Source organism: Grammomys surdaster, unplaced genomic scaffold, assembly GCF_004785775.1.
Source record: "Grammomys surdaster isolate TR1022 unplaced genomic scaffold, NIH_TR_1.0 138, whole genome shotgun sequence".
In the NCBI taxonomy this organism is placed as follows: domain Eukaryota; kingdom Metazoa; phylum Chordata; class Mammalia; order Rodentia; family Muridae; genus Grammomys; species Grammomys surdaster.
This window is the reverse complement of record NW_021604596.1, coordinates 3,452,443-3,472,721: the sequence shown is the minus strand read 5'-3', so window position 1 is coordinate 3,472,721 and position 20,279 is coordinate 3,452,443. Positions and strand designations below refer to the sequence as shown.

The 20,279-nt window shown below is 48.4% G+C and overlaps 1 protein-coding gene across 1 annotated transcript in view; it reads right to left on the bottom strand.

Annotated features, from left to right (window-relative positions):
• Panx1 (pannexin 1) overlaps positions 1 to 18,796 on the bottom strand; it is a 34,235-nt gene extending 15,439 nt beyond the window's left edge. Inside the window, exons 1-2 of the mRNA XM_028763388.1 lie at positions 18,159 to 18,796; positions 386 to 525 (exon numbers count right to left, since the gene is read on the bottom strand). Of these exons, the coding sequence (XP_028619221.1) occupies positions 386 to 525; positions 18,159 to 18,339 (321 nt within the window). The 5' untranslated portion in view covers positions 18,340 to 18,796. The remainder of the gene's footprint in view (positions 1 to 385; positions 526 to 18,158) is intronic.
• Positions 18,797 to 20,279: the final 1,483 nt, after the last annotated feature.

Genomic DNA, 20,279 nt, shown 5'->3' with positions numbered 1-20,279 from the left:
CCAACCAAGAGCTATGCAGCCGGGATTCCCAGCCGGAGTTCTGGTACTCCAGCAACACAATGGCCAGAAGCAAGCCAACTATGTTAGTCTTTATGTTTTCAAAGTGACCCTGTGTGGCATAAAAGACTCTAGCCAACATTCTGCAGGGGAATTAAAGACACAAAGAAGACAAAGACGTACAAGGTGCCTCTCATTAAATAGCTGAAACTCAGAGAGCATCTATTTCTTATCTGCTCCACATCCATGTTGGATGCAGTCACTGCTGAGGCTGAGTCCTGTTTGGCTGACCACACACTCTTGCATGGCCACGGCTGGCACAGCCTTCCCAGGCTTCCACTTCTCTATCTAGAGAGCAAGGATGGCAGGTGTGACAGCATCTCATTACCTTGTGCAGCCACAGGGGGAGGTTTCCGGACTCACTCTGCAGGGAAGTCTTCTGCTGCACTGCAGCCCAGCAGTATGAATCCACAAAGGCAGCCTGTCGCCAGGAGAAAGAACTCGGGGAGAAGCAGCTTATCTGGGTACCTGGGAAGCAAAGCAGACAGTTCCAAATGAATGAAGTACAGGCCTGCATTCCTCTCCTGACATATCCCCAGTGTTGTCTGTGGTGGAGGCTTCCTGCACTGAGTTGCAACATCACACACCAACTGAATACAGGCATCAAAGTATTTTGACAGTAAAAGGCTTCTGGATATTCAAAGATCAAAAATTCAAACTCAAATGTGCAATGAATCCAAGGTTTGCTGAAAGTGCTCATCCATGTAGTATTGCACAATCTCATGGCAGCCTGGGTTCTTAACACACAGTGCACACTTGCTACCACACAACACCCCGAATACTGCCCGAAGCAACTCAACTCTATGATATGACTATGGTATGCTATTGTACTTGATAGATTTTGTCAACTTGACACAGGCTGAAGACATGCAAGTAGACAAAAGTCAGTGGAGAAATTATTTCTATCTGATCTGTGAGCATGACTGTAGGACATCTCCTTAATGATCCAGGAGGGCCCAGGCCACAGTGGTAAGTGCTATCCCCAGGCAGGTGGGCTTGGCTTGTATATACAGGTAACTGAGCAGGCCTGGAGGAGCAAGCCAGTAAAAGCATTCCTCCCTGGCTTCTGCTTCAGTTCCTGGTTCCAGGCTCCTGCCCTGACTGGTGATCGACCATGGAGTGGAAGTGTAAATCAACCCTTTCCTTCAAGTTGCTTATGGTTGTGGTGTTTACCACGGTCATACAAGGCGAACCGGGAGAGTTACAAACAGCAGTACTGTAACTATGCATACAAACTTTTCCAATCTCATGGAAGCATAATGGCTAAATTACAGAAAACAAAGACTAACTATTGTCCTAAAATCACTATTACATAATGGTCAAATCAGTACATCTTTCAGATGAATCATGGCAACAAGCACACCCATCCCACCAGTATGCAATTTGCAGCCATCTTTAATAAGTGGTAAAATTATATATATATACAAGAATAGCATTAAATAAATGTATAATTTATGAATAAATACTTGATTTATATACTTATTTCATATACCTACACACCTGAGTTCTCATAATGGCCACGAGTGGAAAAAGTTTAAGAAGCTTGACCTAGGTTGTGGAGCACCAGGGCTGAGGAGGGGACGACGGATGAGGAGGAACTAAGCTACACCCTAGCACATACTAGGACTTAGCACAGTGGAAACACACCTGGCTGACACTGGCCCTGATAGCAGCTTGAGCTTTGTTGGGAGAATATTCTAGAAAGAAGTGAAATACCATAAAAACAAGAGGGAACAGGAAAAGAATGAACAGAAATGCTGAGTCAAGCAGGTCAATAAAGAAGGGGTATCCCATGGGTGGGCGGGCTACAAGGTCAACTCAATGCAGGTGCACACAGGTGCACAGTCCAGAAGACAATCTTGAATATTCCTCCTCACCTTTAGTCATCCCTCACCTTCTTTCTTTTTAAAAATTTGTATTTATTTTTCTTTGATATGCATTGTTTTCTGTGTCAGATCCTCTGGAACTGAGATACCAACAGTTGTAAACTGCCACATAGATGCTGGGAACTGAATCTGGGTCCTCTGGAAGAGCAGTTCGTGCTCTTAACTCCTGAGCCATCTCTCCAGCCCCCTCTCTACCTTATTTCTTGATAGAAAGTCCTTCACTAAACCTGGCATTCAGAGATTGGGCCGGGCTAGCTAGCCAGTAAGCCCCAGGGTCTTCTGGCCTCAGTATCCCCAACCAGCACATACTATGCTCCACCTTTTATATGGAATCTGGAGATCAAAGTCAGATTCTCATTCTTATGCAGCACTTTATGAGCTTTCCTCCCAGCCCTCAGGAAAAAGGACTTGGTTTTAATCCCAAGAAAGAAAAGTCTGAAGGTACATTGACCACAGATGACTGCTGGGCAAAGTAGTAATTTTCTATTTCCTCTAATGGGGGGGGGTGAAGGGCATACATCAAATTGTTTCCTAAATGGTTTAGATTTAGAAGACAAATGCCCAAGACTCCTAACAGGAGATGGGGTTGTGTGGAGATGAGCCCAGAAGACCTGGGGCCCACTCAGGGGTCTGCTGTAATGTCATCCTCTGGGAAGGGACGGTGGAATGTGACCTTCTTGGGATGGTTTGTATAAGCTTGGCCCAGGGAGTGGCACTACTAAAAGGTGTGGCCCTGTTGGAGTTGGTGTGGCCTTATTGGATTAGGTGTGTCCCTGTGGGTGTGGCCTTTAAGACCCTCATCCTAACTCCCTCGAAGTCAGTCTTCCACTAGCGGCCTTCAGATGAAGATGTAGAACTCTCAGCTGCTCCTGCACCATGCCTGCCTGGATGCTGCCATATTCCTGCCTTGATGATACTGGATTGAGCCTCTGAACCTGTAAGCCAGCCCCGATTAAATGTTGTCCTTATAAGCATTGCCTTGGTCATGGTGTAATTAAGACACTTCTTATAGCAAAGTGATAATGGCCCCCTCTGCACACACAGGTGTTGTGTGTGCAGGGCTCTGAGTAGCAGTCACTCAACTCACGTGGCCTTAGGGTCCAGCAGAGCTGTGCCCCTTGTCCTCATCAAGTGTTTACTGGGGAGAGGACGTGTCACAGGCATAGGAACCAGCTGCTGCTCAGTTACCACTGCCTTTCCCTCTCCCTCCAGTCCCCCTACAGATGATGGAGGCACGCTCTCTTCCACGGCCCACGCAGGGTGAGGAGTGCTGAGTGCCTGGGCTCTGCTGCTATATTTAAACCTCACTCTGCCACTCTCTTGGGTGCCTCATTGCTGGGAAATCACTTAACCTTCCAAAGCCTGGGTCTCTAATGGGGATGACATTAATATCAACACTGCTGTTGCAGGGATGGGGAGAGAGGGAAGCAGCAAAGTGGTTACTATAGTGTCCGGTTCTCATTGGTGGCTCTGAGCTCCTGGAAGCCATGAGCTGACTTTTCCTGCATTGCTTTAAAGTGCACCATCATTGGCTCTTCTACTCTACAGGGAGGGGACAGAGACAGCGAGCTGGATCTCCCTCAGTCGTAGAACAGAACGGGCCTCCAAGGGTCACCCGCCCTGGGGAAGGAGTGTCACCCTCCCCTGGGGGAGGGATGATCCAGACATTGTATGGAAGTGGTCTGTGGTGTCAGGAGGGTAGACTTCAGAGGAGGTGGGGTGCACGGTAAAGGCATGGGTACCCCTTCTTCTTCAGCAGGTGACTTGACATCTAGACATCAAGAAAGAACACAGTGGGGCTGGAGAGATGGCTCAGTGGTTAAGAACATAGACTGTTCTTCCAGAGGTCCTGAGTTCAATTGCCAGCAACCACATGGTAGCTCACAACCATCTGCAATGGGATCCACTGCCCTCTTCTGGTGTGTCTGAAGACAGCAATGGCATGCACATATAAATAGATAGATAGATAAATAAATAAATAAATAAATAAATAAATAAGAACACGGTGAGACTTGGGAGAGATCATCCTGAGGTCACCAGCCGTTGCAAAGCATCTCAGGATAGGGACAGTTCCTGCCATTAAGTGAGGGTGTTACGTATGAGTTAGGATGGGTAAGACATTTTTAGATGCTCCAGGCTCCTTTAACCCATTAAATTCAAGACCTGCATTTTAAAAAAACAGGGTGCATGGGTCTCCTCACACTCTTCCTGCGTCAGTGTGACCCTGCTAACACCTCCTGCATCATTACCTACCAAAGTGTAAGTGTGCAGTTGTGATGAACACGTGGGATGAATAGTTCTCAGGTAATTTGCTGATAACCTGAGCCACTGAGGTCTCCCTTCACCCTGCAAGTGCCTCCACCTGGAGTGCAGAGTGTGATTATCCTTCTACTTGAGGAACAGCCCAATAGCCACTCCCACTGCCTAGATCCACATCTGCTGCTGTCACTGGCGCCACAAGCAGCAGCAGCAGCAGCAGCAGCAGCAGCAGCAGCAGCAGCAGCACAGAGCTTAGGAGAAAAGAGAGCAATGAGGCTCAAGACGCAGGCCCAGGGCAGGGGGACAAGAGGGAGCCAGCCATGGTTTCTCAAGGACATTAATGCCCTTTGGGGTTGTCTCCATCTTCCAGCTGAAGGAGGGGCTCTGGCCTATGTCTGCTACTGCCCCACTCTTTCTTTAGCTCATATACAATACTGACACAGAACAGGGCAGGAGAGCAAGGGCAAGTTGAGGAGCGAGGCTGGAGTGGCCCCTGCCTTCTGACTGACACACGCAGCTCCTCCTGGCTCCCCGAGGGAGGGCCGTTTGCTATGTTGCTTGGGGAGGTATGTGAAACAGGCATCTGAGGAGCTAATGAAAAGCCTCAAAACCACAAATTTAACAAAAATAAAACCATCAACAGAGAAATCTAGTCAGCTAACAAGGAGAACTTCAGAGAACTTCGAAACATGCGTGGGATTCTGGAAACTGTCCCACTGCAGACTACAGGGGGCAGCAGAGGGCCAGGGAGGGATGTAGGTCTTGCTGTTAGCTTTTGACCCCATTCACCCATGAGCAAAGGGAGGCACTGCTGACTAGGAAGGGGCTGGAACTCAGACTCCCACTTTTTACCAAAGAAAGAGAAAAGAGAAGGCACAGTCAGTGGATAAAACTGGGTCTGAGATTGAAGGCTTGGACAGAGTTTGTTGAGGGGAAGACATGCTGGGCTACTGTTCCAGGAGGCTCAAAGGAAAGCAGTGGAGCTATGCTTATAATGCTCACTGCTATTTTCTGCACAGTTTTAAAGTCAACAAAATGTTTTTATTTCACAAAACAAAAAAAAAAAATTGTAATTCATTTACTGTAAATTACACACACACACCCACACACTCCTATTTCATATAAAGGACCCAAGCAGACCATAAAACAACCTTCAAAGCACTACACTTGAAAGAACCAACTACCTTTTAAGGATGTTGGAAAAAAATTGAAAACCATTCTTGTAAAGTCCCAAGTTTAATGAGAATCATCCTAAAGAAAACAATGAAGACAATATAGGAAGGAGAAGGGTGACCAGTGCCTGTACCACCAAGCCTCAGGAGACAGGGCAGGCCAGAACGTGTAGCATGTGTGCACAATGGAGAACCAGAAAGAACTCACAGTAAGACCCAATTTGCCCCAAACTGCCTTTCCTTTCTCTGCAGGAACTGACTTCAAAGCATGCACAGATTTCATACTGGTGAGAAAATATAAGCACTTTTTGCAGCCCAGACTTGGATGGAACTGAAATGATTTTTGTAGCAGTTAGGCCAGGCTAACTCACAAGGGCGCCTCTGCACCAGCCTGGCTGTAAGCACACACCTCTGTAACACCTGCTCTTGGCTAAGACAGGCACGGGCGATATCTACAGGAGCCTCCAACACACCCCAGAAACTTTACCACCAACTGAGCAAAGAGTTAAACAAATGCTCAGCAGCCTGGGAGATGATGATGCGCCTTTCAAGTCCCACAAACTGGACACAGCTCGACCAGACAGCCCTGTCTCTACAAGGAGAAAAGCAATACCCTGTCCATACCAGAGACAGGAACCGGGATGTACAGCCCACAGCCAGAGAAACAAAAAAGTTGGCAAGTGTGGTCAGGAAAGAGGGTGTGACAACATACCCTGACACAGGGGACCCCAAGGCCAGGAGTTCATCCAGAAACCGACAGTAAGGAACTAGGTGGTGTGTGAGGTTTCGTTCCTGTGCCAGAAGTCACTTCCAAAGAAAACTTGTACAAACCTAACAGAAGCCTGGCAGCTGTTCCATGAATATAAAAGAACAGCACAAGAGGAGCCTGGCAGTGCCTCAAAGATTAAAGAAAGAGGAAGATTGAGTTACTTAAACACTGCTGTCACCTAAGACAAACTACCTCAGACACACAGAAAACTAGTTACAAATTTGTACCGTGGGCACACAGGACTTTAAAGTGAAAGGGTATGTTGCTGTAATTACCTCATCCCTTTTCAAGTCAATCCTTCATTTTGAATTTTTTTCAGACTTACAGAAGAGTTACAAGACCATGACAACGACCTCCATTCCATACTCAGATTAAGCACTGCAGGCCTCGGGTCCCACATCCTCGGTCTGCATCTATGCGACAGTCACAGGCTTCTGTAGCTGAATCTGATAGCCACAGATCTCCACCCCTTTCTGTCAGGAAGTACTGTGTATCTTCTAAGAACAAGGCATTTTCTTAACCCAATGTAGTCACCAAGTTAAAGAATCCTAACAAGAACTTGATACAATATGCTATCTGTTCAAATTGAGTTTCCCTTATCAAACAACAACAAAACAAGCAACAACAACAACAACAAAAACCCTGCTTCCATCCCTGTTACCTTTAACTACCATTGGCACAGCCTAGAAATCACCTAAGTTTAAACTGAGATTGCCCAGATCAGCTGAGCCTGTGGGCATGTCTTAGGGGGCAGGTTGTCTTATTTGAGGATGTAGGAGGGCCCAGTCCACTGTGGGTAGTTCCATTCCCTACATGTGGTCTTGGGTTGTATAGAGAAGCTGGCTAGCTATGTGGACTGCAAGCAAGCCAATGAATACTGTTCCTCCAAGGTTTCCTCCTTTAAGATGTAATGAGTTCCTGCCCTGACTTCCCTCAGTGACAACTTTGCATCCCTGTCAATCTTACTCCTAACAACACATGCTAAGCATGGGCTCTCCATCCAAAGCAAGGCGCACCTTGATTTGTGCTTGCCTGGTTTTTTCCATGTTTTGGACTTCTGCACCTAGGGTAGAATACTGTTACTGGAGATGTCAGTCACCTGTGTTATCTTACTGGGTGCTATCTGGCTCTCACGATTGCAAAAGTGACTCCTCCCCTGTGAACTTAGTTAAGGGCTCTGGGGGAAACCCTCGGAGACTGTAAACAAAGCATCATGTTCACTCCTCTTCAGCTTGCTTCATTCATTACTATGAGCTGGAGACACAGATCATTTACACTGGGAGGTGGGGTCAAATATGAACCAGCGTGACTCGATATCACACTGGTATCCCCACCCCTTCCCCAAGTACAACTGTAATGGGCTGAGCCTAAAATGTTTCCACACACTCACTTTGGATGCTTACTCCCCAACTGCTGATGCTATTTGGGGTGGTAGAATCTTTGGGGGTGGGCAACTAACAAGTCCTGAGGGCCAGGCTTTTGGAGGTCACAGCCAAGGCCAGGCTACCCTCTGTTCCCTTGTCTACCATGGTGTGAGCAGCCATAGCCACAGGCTCCCACCACAATAGGCTCCGATGGGCTGAGGTCCCTCTAAAACCAGCAGCCAAAACAAATCTTTCATCCTTTCAGTCATTTCTGTCAGGCAATTTGGTCACAGCAATAAAGTAACCGATCCACACTGCATTCAATCAAGGAAACCTGTGAATTACTGCCGTTATTTCTGTCTTACAAATGAGGCTCAGAGCATTTAAATAATAGTCCAATCAATACTTAGCAATCAATACTAGGTTATGATTCAAGTATGGAGATACAGATATAGATGTAAATAAAATACATGTATTCCAATACCACAGCATCCTAAGACTAAGTGACTGGAGAGGAGAAAAAAACAGACAGACTGGATCATGTCTGTATAATTAGACCCCATGGCATGCAAGGTTAGTCAATACACATAGAACACACAAAACAGCCAGAATCAACCCCCGAGAAAGCCAATGCTGAGCTGAGATGCAAGTTCATAAAAAGGTATCATTGAAACCACTCAGCTAGGCGGGGTAGCTGGCTCAGTGGTAAGAGTGCTTGCTGAACAAGCATGAGGAGCTGTGCTCAAATTTCCAATACCCACATAAAAAGCTGGACATGATCTTGTGGGCCTATAACCCCAGTACTGTTGGGGGGCAGGAGGAGCACGAAAGCTCCAGGGAATAAGGAAGAGAGTGATAGGGCTTGCCCCACCTCAAGGGAATAGGAAATGATAGAGCCAAACATTACACACCCTTTGTGTGTACTCAGACGTGTGCATAAACACACATAAACACACATACACACAAAGAAAAGGCAGCTAGGGTTATTACTTCTCAGTCAGCATGGGACAGGATGTTGGCTCCTCGAGTCTCACGCTGTATTTTTTTCAGTGTACACATGATTAGTAATTCCTCACCTACTTACTAGTTTTGTCTTCTAAAAGTTCTCCAACAAATCCACTGCCATAAAGGCAGTTCTTGAGAAATACGGACTTCATAACTTAAAAATGCCCCAACCTGAAGCAAGACGAAGCTTAGCTAATGCCACCATTTCTCCCTCAAAGATCCCATCTAAAAGCCAGCTCTGATAATTCCTGATACAAAGAAACCTAGCGTGGATAAGCCCTTGAGTGTCTCCATTCCATACTGAAAAAGATTATGACTATGATAAGTGAAAGGAACCTACGGTGACTGTCACCATTATGAGGACAGTGTCATGAGACTTCTGCAAAGCCAAGGACATTCTACACAGATCACATGGGTTTCACAGGACATATTCAGAGAAATTCAGAGTGGGAAGTGCTGTTCTCAAGGACCCCCGGTACAGAAAGGGGACTTGAAAGCTTTTTATCCAAGTGAGGTGTGACCCATCCCAAGATCTTGTGCCAGTACTACGCAAGCCAGAGCCTGGGGTTCGTGCCCTGTGAGGGTTGCACTCTTCCTGTGTCTTCATGAGACATTCTTACACTGCAGCCCAGGTGATACATGTCCAAAAATGAGAATAGCAACAGACCAAAGAAATAACGAATATCTAAGCACCCAGAGCGTACACGAACCACAGCTCTCGTTATGACATACCAGGGAGGGTCTCTCCTAACTAATATTAGTTCAGTGTCCTCACAGAGTAAAACTGATCTTAGGAGAGGTGCCTTCTGGTCACATGTGACCCAACCAGCTGTTTCTTGCTGTGGGCATGTTCCCTTCGTTCCTAAAAAGGAACTGACTTTCTTTTCCCCTGGACACCCTCTTGTGTGCACAGGGAGCAAATGGAGCTTTCAGGGGAGGAATGAAGTTCTGGGAGGGGGAAGAAGGCTGGGAGCAGTAGTCCAAGGACACTGGAGAGAGGAGCAGGCAGCTGCCAATCCTTCCCACCCAGTCTCATCTCTACAGTCAGGGATCCCACTCATGGCCTGAGTCTGAGGGAGACTAGGGGAAGTGGCCGTGTGAGGCACTCAACATTTCTACCAAGTACCTTCACCTGTGTGCCCTTCATCTCCCTCCCTTCCCTCGCCCGCTCCACCCACTGCCAAGCCAGAGTCAGGCTTCTTAGTTCAAACTACTACCTTTTGGTTTGCAAATGACTGCCTGGGGCAGACAGAGGTGAGGCTGTCTCAGACAGAGCACAGCCTAGGAAAAGCTGCTCTGATTTGTGGTGGGGTGGGGTGTGAGGAGGGGCTTAAATGTAGACAGAAAAGAAGGCTCAAAAGTGAAAGTCAGTCTGTCTCTGTCTCTCCCTCCCTCCTCCCTCCCCCCCCCAATCTTCTCTCTCTTTGTCTCCTTTTAGCTTTAAAATTAAAAGTTTGCTGGCAGTAGTGGAACATGCCTTTAATCCTAGCACTCAAGAGGCAGAAGTAGGTAGATGATTGTGAGTTTGAAGCTAGCCTGGTCTACAGAGCAAGTTTCAGGGAAGCCAGGACTCCACAGAGAAGCCCTGTTTCAAAAACAAAAAAACAAAACAAAAGCTGAAGTGGTTATTGTGTCCCATACCTGTAATCTCAGCACCAGAGCGGAACAGGCAAGAGGCTAGGAAATTTGAGGTTGACCTAGGCTACATGAAGCTGTGTCTTAAAACAGTCAGAAAGGGGGTGGAGGTGGGGCCAGAGACAGACAGACAGACAGAGGTAGGGATCACTGATTTCCAAAGGATGGGAAAGAATTTCCCAAGGCAAGGATAAGAAGCAGAGAGTATTCTGTCTCTACAGGCCAAAGAGTAATGCCATCAGCCAGAAGGGAAAGGATAGTCCTCAGGCACTGCCAAGAGCGACAGCTGGGACACCTCGGTGAAATAGTGTAAACAGGAACTACAAACCTGGAAACCGCACTTCACTTTTACAAACAACAAACTAAAAATGGACAGTGTTGGGCCAGATAGAGAGAAGGCTCAGACGGCAAAAGCATTTGCTACACACACCAAATGACCAAGACTGGATTCCCAAGATCCCAGATCCCATGGCGGAAGAAGATACCTGACTCCCTAGAGTGTCCACTAGTATGAATGAGGGACATGTGCTCCTATACACACACACACACACACACACACACACACACTTTTTTAATGTAAAGTTTTAAGTCTGAGATAAAAAGGCGCAGAACCAAAGAGCCCTGAGCCTGCTGCTGACAGGGAGCATGAGTTCCAAAGGGCTCCAGAGTGACTGCTCTCAAAAGAGTGGCCTGGCAACGTCAGAAGGGACCAGGGCCCTTTCCAGGGCCCACGTAACACCACACGGCTCTATGGCTTTCTACTCTACTTTCTTGGGATTTATACAAATGGAAGACAATGCCATTCAAGCTTTTGAGGTTACTTTTTTAAAAAATGTATTAGATGCCACATATTTAATGTGGAGCAAATGTATTAATATTATTTCAGATAAATACTTTTTAAATTTCAAAGTTTTAACTTCTTTTAAAATGACAACAGCAATAGATCATAAACAAAAGCTGTTCTGGAATCCCACCAAAATCCTGAGTGTAAAGCGTGCGTGAGAGCGGAGGCTCCGAGAGCCACGGCTCCGGAGAACAGCTTGTACAAGGTCAGCACATGCGAGGCTGCCCTGAGCTGATGCATCCTGACACAGCAGCTAAATATCGTGAGGAGCAGTCACACTGAGAAAGTCCTACCACCAAGTAGCACAGTGAGGACCAGGGAGGGGCTCAATGGTAAAGGCACAAGCCTGAGCACATGAGGTGGACAGAAGGGGAAACAGGTGGAGACAGGAAAACTGCCCAGCTCCCAGGCCCAGGTAGAGCCTAGAGTAGCAGAAGCCTGTCTGAACACATGCATGCCTGCACACATATATGTTCTCCCTCCCTCCCAACACACACACAGAGAAGGGGAGGAGAGCATGCGAACATCTCCAAGGCATATTAAATGAACAATTTGCAACATAATGCATATTGTTTAAATCTTTAATACTTTTCATTTATTTACCTTGTGTGTATTTTCATGTGTGGAGGTCAGAGAACTTGAGGGACTCAGTTCTCTCCTTCCACCATGCAGGTCCAGGGGATTGAACTCTGGCTTTCAGGTTTCGCAGCAAACTTCCTTATCCCTGAGCTGCCTTTCTGGCTCTGTTTAAGTTTTATAATAATGTTAAAATGCTATCAGAGTACACACACGCGCGCACACACACACACACACACACACACACACCGGGGGTGGGGGGGTGGATGTTAGTTTTCCCCTTTATGGCTAGATCATTAACAAACACACCTCAATGCGTACAGACACACAGCCTTTGGCAAACTACATTTAACCTTGATGTTGTATAGCTATTTCCTCTGGACTGAACCCTTTCCTGCTAGAGGGAAATTGGGAGGCAAGGGAGACGGACAAAAAAGTTATAGGAACGCCAGCTCTGAGAGCTCTGAGCAGCGGACAGCACAGGGGAGACTTCCTAGAACTCCTGCATGCTGAGCTATAGTTCTAAGAATTACGTAGTTCAAATAAATGAAAAATATTAAAGATTTAAATAATATGTATTGTGTTGCAAATTGTTCATTTCCTTAGTTACTGTTCTACTACTGTGAGGAGACAGCATGGCCAAAGCAACTTTTATAAAAGAAAGCATTACTGGGGAGCTTGCTGGCAGTCTTAGTTCATGGTCATCGTGGCAGGAAACACAGGCTTGGAGCTGAAGCAGTAGCTGAGAGCTTTTCTTCAGGATTGGCAGGCAGCAGGAAGAGGAGTGACTGGGCCTGATTTGGGGGGGGGGGGGTTGAAGCCTCAAAGCCCACCCCCAGGGACACACCTCCTAATCCAACCCAAACAATTCCATCAACTGGAGACCAGGGAGCTGCTGTCATTCACACCACTACAGACCAAGAATGAAGAGTCTGTCCCCTGTGCAGGGTTCAGCTCTGTTTCTGAAAGAAACAAATCTGTTACGTCTCCCTAGGACAAGTTGAAAAACCCATCCAGAAGTGCCATGGCACAGTGGTAGGCTTGCCTGCTGGGTCTGACAGCAAGGACACAGTGGGACAGTCACACTGCACTGGCAACTGCCTGCCTTGACAGCTGCAGCCCCAGGCCACGTACTGACTGCACATGCAGGATCTGTACCGTTTGCCAAGATGAAACCTAGGACCACCCACCCACCCACCCAAGTGCAGCCCCTCCTACAGTGTGCTGGACCTTCCCATGTTGATCATTAATTAAGAAAATGTTCTACAGCCTGGCCCACAGCCTGATTTTATGGAGGCATTTTCTCAATTGAGGCTCTCTCCTCTCCAATGACTGTAGCCTATATCCAGTTGATATAAAACTAACCAGGACATCTAGGCTTCCCAGTAAGTGACAATTGGGAAAGTAATCTACAACAGTCTTGATATCTTATTGAAAGAACATACAGACCAAGTGGTAAATGTGAAAGAAGATCAGACGACGGTTAGGAAAAAATAAATGGCTACCTGCTACCCGGGTGAGACAGCATTCAATAAAAATGGAGCTGAAAAAAAAATAGGTTTCTTTTTAGTTGGTTGGTTGGTTTTGAGACAGGGTTTCTCTGTAGCCTTGGCTGTCCTGAAGCCAGGCTCTATAGAGCAGGCTGGCCTCAAATTCATGGAGATGGGATTAAAGGCATGCAACAGACTTCTTTTTTTAATGATTTATCTAAGAGTGTGTGTGAGGGGCGCTTGTGCTTCCACACTCATAGGGAGGTCAGAGTACAAACACAGAAAAACACATCAACATGATAAACCTTCCAAACCCGAGAGTGGAATTTGCAGGAATCAAGTCTAGGCAGGCCCCAGGGCATCCTTCCTTATACTTGGCTGAAATACAAACTTAGGAGTGCAAAGTCATTCTGAGAAATGAGTTCATCTTTCTGGAAACTGATACTGTTCTCATCTTCCCCACCCCGCCTCCAGTGCAGGAAGAAAGGGGACATTTGCAGAGATTATGACAAGCAAAATGTCCGTGCCATAGTGTCTGTCATGGGGGACTGCTCAGCTGACTTACAGTTAGACTACACTAAAGCTATAAGGTGTTTGTTATTCTGCCATTAAGAAGCCAGTTGTAATGGTTCAGTAGTAAAGACACTGGCTCCCCAAAACTGATGACTGAAGTTTGTGCCCTAGGACCCAGACCCACATGAAGGAAGCTATCTCTTTGCAAGCTATTCTCCTATCAACACACATGCATATGTGGCACGCATGCACCCACACACACAGATACACAGACATGGAAAATAAACGGCCACAAAACAACAATAATTTAAAAACCCAGTGAGGTGACATGTGTTATGATACAAAAAGAATCAAAATGTTCTAACATAACATACACGTGTGGATGCAGAGAGAGAAGAGGGCAAGCTATCCACTAAGGTCAGCTATGCACAAGTCACAGAGGTCTGAGTTTATTGCTTATACTTTAAAAACACTGACAAGGTCAAATACCTGTGTAAGAGGGTCTCTCTGGACCTCCATACTTGGCCCTTTGATTCTGAGTGTGACTAGAGGGTATGCTGTTACGGGGAAGCTAAATATTAGTCTATGCTTATACATGCGGTGTCAGTTATTTGTAGCAAGGTTTATTTTTTTTTTCGGGGCCGGCCGGGGGGCGGGGGGGTAGGGGACTCAGTTAGTTCCCTCCAGATAGGGAAGGTATAGCAATAGGCATCTCCACAACAGTAGCAGCTACTGGCTACATCTCTGAAAATCAGAGCTGAGTGGAGAGAGGGCAGAGCAAAAACCCAAGGTCCTTACTAAAATATGCCCAGCACACACTGCACAGAAGCCTGGATGCCAGATGAAGAACGGCAAGGGATGGAGGGATGGAGAAGCATTTGGCACGAACTCTCCTCTCCACCCCAGTGGCACGATTACATTTCACCTGTCTTCTGCACAGCGGGAAAGAAGTCTCAGAACTAACCACAGCAGTTGCCCAAGTGAGTTCTGAGTTCTTATATTCAGTCCAACAAGTTGTAGTTCGATGACTAGAGTCTTCAAGCTGTGAGCAAGGCCTTGGAAGTTCAGAGCAGCTCCTTCCAGAGGGTTTGCATCTGTACAGGTCGCCAATGTAGAATCAGTTAAGACCAATGAGCAGCCCCAGACCCAGGGGTCTGTCTGCAAAGGCTACCCAAACCACCTTGACCTCGGCACGCTCTCTCAGCTTCTCTAGCCTGCATCACTCCTGAGAGAACCGTCAAGTCATAGGTAGAGCAAGGCCCAGAGAGTGGACAGTGCTGCTCCCACTGTGGACTTCAGCAGCCCAGACAGCACCCCCATCCTGTGCCAGTGTGAGCTGCTTCAGGGGGGCGCAGGGGTTAGTGACAACACAGAGTGGTGAACAAGGCTTTCAGAGACCCTCTTTATCAGTAAAGGTGATACGGGCAGCGATGAACAAGTTCTAATTGTAATTAAATTTAAAAGTTTTAATTTTATATCCATCCCCCACGCAGACTGTGAAGCACAGAGAGCGGCCCCGCCTACCTCCACACAGACGGTCAGCCCCATCAGTGGTGCTGCTGAGCTCTGGCAGCGACAGAAGTCTCCTGCCCCTCAACTCCAACTCCCCCTGCCTCATACACTGGAAATCTTTTTTTTCAAAGCTCAGTCAACTGTGCCCTGAACCCCTCACTGCTCCTGCAAGTGGTGGGACCCCTCCTGCCTCACCCCAGCCTCTGATGCACAACCTGGCACCGCTCAGAGTCTGTCTAATAAAATACTGTCTTAAGGGTGTTCCATATCCAACTGCTCTGCTGGGCCATACCTGAAAGGCGGACTCTAAATCCCGCGTGTTTCTACACTCTGCTGCCAAGCACCGACAGGCTGCACCCCGGGCTCAGGAAACACTTGAGCGTACCCAAGTGGATCAATCACCTTTCACTCACTCAAAACAAAAACAAAAGCAAAAATGTTTGAAAAACTGGCTTTGATGTACTGTGCAACAGGAATGTACAACAAAAGGCTAAGCACCTAGCAGTACAGACAGACATGGACAGGCTAAGTAAGAGAGTATCCCAGACAGCAGAGAGGGAAGGCTCACGGGCCATGCTTGGAGCTGTCCGATCTTGCCCCACCCACACTCCAGGGCTGTCCTCCCTGGCACTGCAGTGGCCACACTGCTTGCTTCATTTAAATGGCTCCACTACCTCTGGTTGTCTTACTTAAGGTTTCTGTAATAAACACCATGACCAAAAGCAAGTTGGGAAAGACAGAGGTTATTTCAGGCAACAGCTCTCACTGAAGGAAGTCAAGGCAGAAAATCAGGGTAGGAACCTGGGAGCGGGAGCTGATGCAGAGGCCATAGAGAAGTGCTGCTTACTGGCTTGCTCCTCATGGCTTTCTCAGCCTGCTTTCTCATACACCCCAGGACTACCTAGCCAGAGGTAGCACTGTCCAGAGACCTGGGTCCTCCTACACCTATTATCAATGTGCTCAGGGCATTTTTTCGGTTGAGGTTCCTTCTTCAAGTTTTCATAAAACTGGCCAGTACCCTGAAGTTATATTCATATCCATTCTCTTTCTCTCTTTCTCTTTCTTTCTCTCTCTCTCTTTTCCCCTCCCTCCCTCTCTCTCTCTCTCTCAGTTTATTTTGCCCTCAATGTCACACAATTAAACTTCACAAAAATCAATCACTGACCATGAGCAGTGAGTGACTTCCTAGGACTTCTGCTACCTTCATCCCACACACCCATCTTCCCCTTGAAACTCTTGAGCCCTTCAGAAGACAGAGTTCACCTAAGAGCCAGTCAGCCTGGTGCTCAGGGTTCCCACAGCTGCCTCATCCCGGAATCACACAGGCAGCAGGAAGTCACCAGTTAGCAGACAGTATCTATCTGCATGATAAAGTCTCACAGGTAGAGAGAGGACCATTCCTCAGAATTCTTCCTATTCCCCACAGTGCACAGGAAGGCTCGCACACAGCAGAAGCAGAGCCTTGCTGGCTGAACCCACTTTCCCTGCCTCACCCCAAGATGCCTCCCGCACAGCACATCCATCTGGACCTGCACATCAGGTGCCCCAGGAGCCCGTCTAGCTGAGGACTTCACAGACAGTGATCAGCTCTTCGCTGGTGGCCCTCTGCCCCACCAGGTGTCCAAGACTTGCTTCTTCAGCACAGGGACACTTATTTTTGTGGTCTTGATGCCTGGCACCTGGGTCAGCCCACAGTTAGAAGGCAGACACTATCATCGGGACCCAAACGACTCTGTGGTTTTCCTTTCAGCAGGACGATCCCTGCTCAAGAAGCAGGAAAGTTACTTCAGCAACTTTCTGCATCCCTGACCAACTCAACCATACATGGCACAGACTACTATCGCCATGCCCTTTCCTAACCAAGCTTACCTCAACTCCAGGCCCCACCAGCCTGCTCGTGTGGGAGGGAGTACTCTCTTCTCTCCACAGCCTGTTAAAATCCAGGTGCCAAGCAGCTTCCTGCTGCCCCCTCATCTCCCAGAAGGATCCCTCATCTTCCTTCCTCCGCTCACCCCTCATCCACGCACAAGACCTGTCAACTGAACGACCCTGTGCCGGGCTTTCACTCACCCAGGTCCACCTCTCCCCTCCTACATGCAGAAGCTATGTGCCCTCACTATTAGTCACTGAATGCTGCTGTCAGTCTGTCAGTCAGTCAACAGCTCAACAGCTTCCCAATCTCAAGTGAGTGAGCATGTACCTTTCTTTACTAATCTGACCCAGGCCCATATATCCTCAGCTTCCCAGAGAAAGCCCTCTACTCTTGGCTGACACGGTGCTTTTGAGCTTTCTTTCTGGGAACATGGAAATGTCATCTCAAAATCTTGTCAACAGTCTCATCTGGGGTCACCCACACCTGACACAGGTGTTGTTCGAGGTCCTGCCCCACCTGCAAACGCTGTTGGCCCTCCTAGACTACTTGGCCACAATTCCCACCCTCATTCAGGTTATGAAAGTTAGGATAAAGAAGACCACTCCCTCTGCCTCATGATCTTGCACACATCACTAGACACTGCACATCATTATTAAGACGAAATGAGGGCTTATCTAAAGGGGACTGGATCATTTCTTCATCTTTCATTCATTGTAAAGCTTAGGTTGAGGACCTCTCCTGCTTCTAGAGGCGGTTACTCCCCAGCACACATAACCCTAAGACAGAACTCAAGTTTCATTTAAACGCAAGACAGTGAAACAGCACCCTGTACACAGAACGCTTGTCTTTACATCCTCCCTGGAACCACTCAGGAAATTATGGGTGACTGTACAATTACCGGAGAGAAGAGTAGGGAGTGCAGTTTCTTGGCACATCTAGCGGCAACAGGCTGAACGTAAACTCCAAGCTGCAATAATGGGGCACAAGAGACAAAGGAACTGGAAGGGGCATGCTAGGAGAGTCAAAATAGGTACCCAGGTTACATACGGGGCAAATAAGGCTTCAGACTCAAAATCCCGTACCATCAGGGTGGCTACATTAGGAGGGGCGTGCGGAAATGCCGACCGTGTGCGACGAGATCTCTCAGCAACCAACCCCAGACAATGCCAGCCTAGCCCAGACTGCCCTGCGCCCCGGCCTCACCGATGGAGATCTCCTGAGCGAAGGCCAGCGAGATGAGCAGCAGAGGTAGACCCACGGCAATGCACGTGACCATCTTGTCCACTGCCAGCTCCAGCCGCAGCCCCTTGAACTTGGGCTCGGTGGGCTCCTTCAGCAAGAAGTCGGAGAACACGTACTCCGTGGCCAGGTGGGCGATGGCCATGGTCAAGACGCGCCGGGTGCCGCCCGACCAGCAGCCGAGGGCAGGCGCGGGTGCTGAGAGCAGCCGAGGCGAGACGCCGAGTCCGCGCGGTCACCGACCGGGCGCGCGGCTTCCGCTTTCCCTTCCCGGGCTCCCGGGCGGGCCCAGCATTGCACCGCCTTGGCAGTCGCTGCGTCTACCCGGCAGGGACCGCACGGGAGCTGCAGCTGCCTGGGACCTCCCCAAGTAACGCAGAGCGCACGAGCCCCGGAGCTCCGGCGGCAGCGATCACAGCCGTGCTCAGCCCCCGCGGGTCCCCGGCGCGCGCGACACTAGGACTCTGGCCCCTCTGAGCGCGCAGGAGCAACAACGCGCCCGGAACAAAGCTCTTCGCTGCTACAGTAGCTCGCGCCCGCCCTGCGCGCTCGGCTACGGGAACCGAGCTCTTCCGGAACCTACGCGGGGGGGGGAAACCGGGTTTCCAGGGGCGAGCAGTTTCCGGAAGCGCGCTGACGCGAGCGGGGTGGGCGCGGCTGCACTGCGACCCTGGAACCCGGACTGGTTAAGGATAACCCCACCCTGTCTCCCTGAGGATGGTCTCGCCCCTCCCATCCCTGTGCTCTTCACACATAGGATTAAAAAAAAAAAAAAGTCTTTGTTTTTTTGTGGTTTTGCACTTCTTTCTCCTGACAGCCCCCTCCCCTGAGCACGAGCTAACCCCTTTCTAAGCCTCGCCCACCACTGTGTGCAATCTGAGTTCTATTTAAAAACAAACAAACAAACAAACAACCATTTAAGAGCGGGTGGCAGAAAAAGGTCAAAGTAATCTTGTCTGTTGTAGAGGGGGCCTGTGCCTTTCCAGAGTTCTGTAGGGGGAGAGCAGTGTGTAACTGGTCCCTTGCCCCAACCTTTGCTCTTTCCTCTATGTTCCTGTCCAAAGCAGTAGCCAGAGTCCCCGAGGCTTACCAACTGGTGCCTGTGTGGTGTTGGTGAACTACCATGAGCTCCTTCTGAATACCTCACTACAAACAGCCTTGGAAGGTGAAGGTGCCAAGCATAGTTGCCTTCTCTGGCCTGTGTACATCAGCGGGGTCTAAAGCAGTAACTCCAAGGCCCACTTACCTGTCTACTGGACTAGTCCTCTAAAGACCATCAGAGACCTTCACAGCCTTGCTCTGACAAAGCCCACGCTCAGCCCTTATTTCAAACCTCAACTACTGTCTTCTACGTTTCCTAAACCATAGCTGTTGGCTCTGGCACCCAAGGTAGAAGCCCGGTACTCCAGTTTTAGAGTTTCCATCACTCTTAACAGCTGCACCAACCAATTCTGAACTGATGTGCTTCTCTTTTCTAAATATGGCAGACTTGACAGCTTTCCACCTGCACAGCCAGCAACCAGCACTCAATTTACCCCACCATCACTTAACTGCTTACAGGAAGGCATCCTCCAGGCCCTCCAAACCATTCTCCAAATAGCTATGAAGTGTTTTCATTAATTTTACTCAAACTGTTGATAAATGAGTCTCTTTCATCTTGAGTGATTTTTAAATGGCCCTGTTCCCACTCCTGTCTATTCCTCAGAAGTTGTGTGGCATGGAATTGGGATGGAGCAGAGTCTTGTGGCCTGGGAGGATGAATCTGCTTGGGGCAGGCAGAACTATGCTGAGTGTTTGTTTTCTAGGAACCAGTAAGTCACACACACAGTTTCCCTTCTCTTTCTGCCAAGATCAACTCATCCAAGAGGAGAAATGGCCTCTTTGGGAAGCCTCTCATGACCCCTCCCCTAGTTGGGATGACTCAGGTACTCTGTTGATGCCCCTGACTCTCTAACGCCCAGCTCACTCTGGGCCAGTGAGAGTGGGTTGCATATCTGCTCAGTAATCACATATGAACTTCCGAGGTTCTCGGTTGGGTCTTGTCAGTTTTATAAACTTCTCCTACCCTGGCGGTTTTGTGCGTTC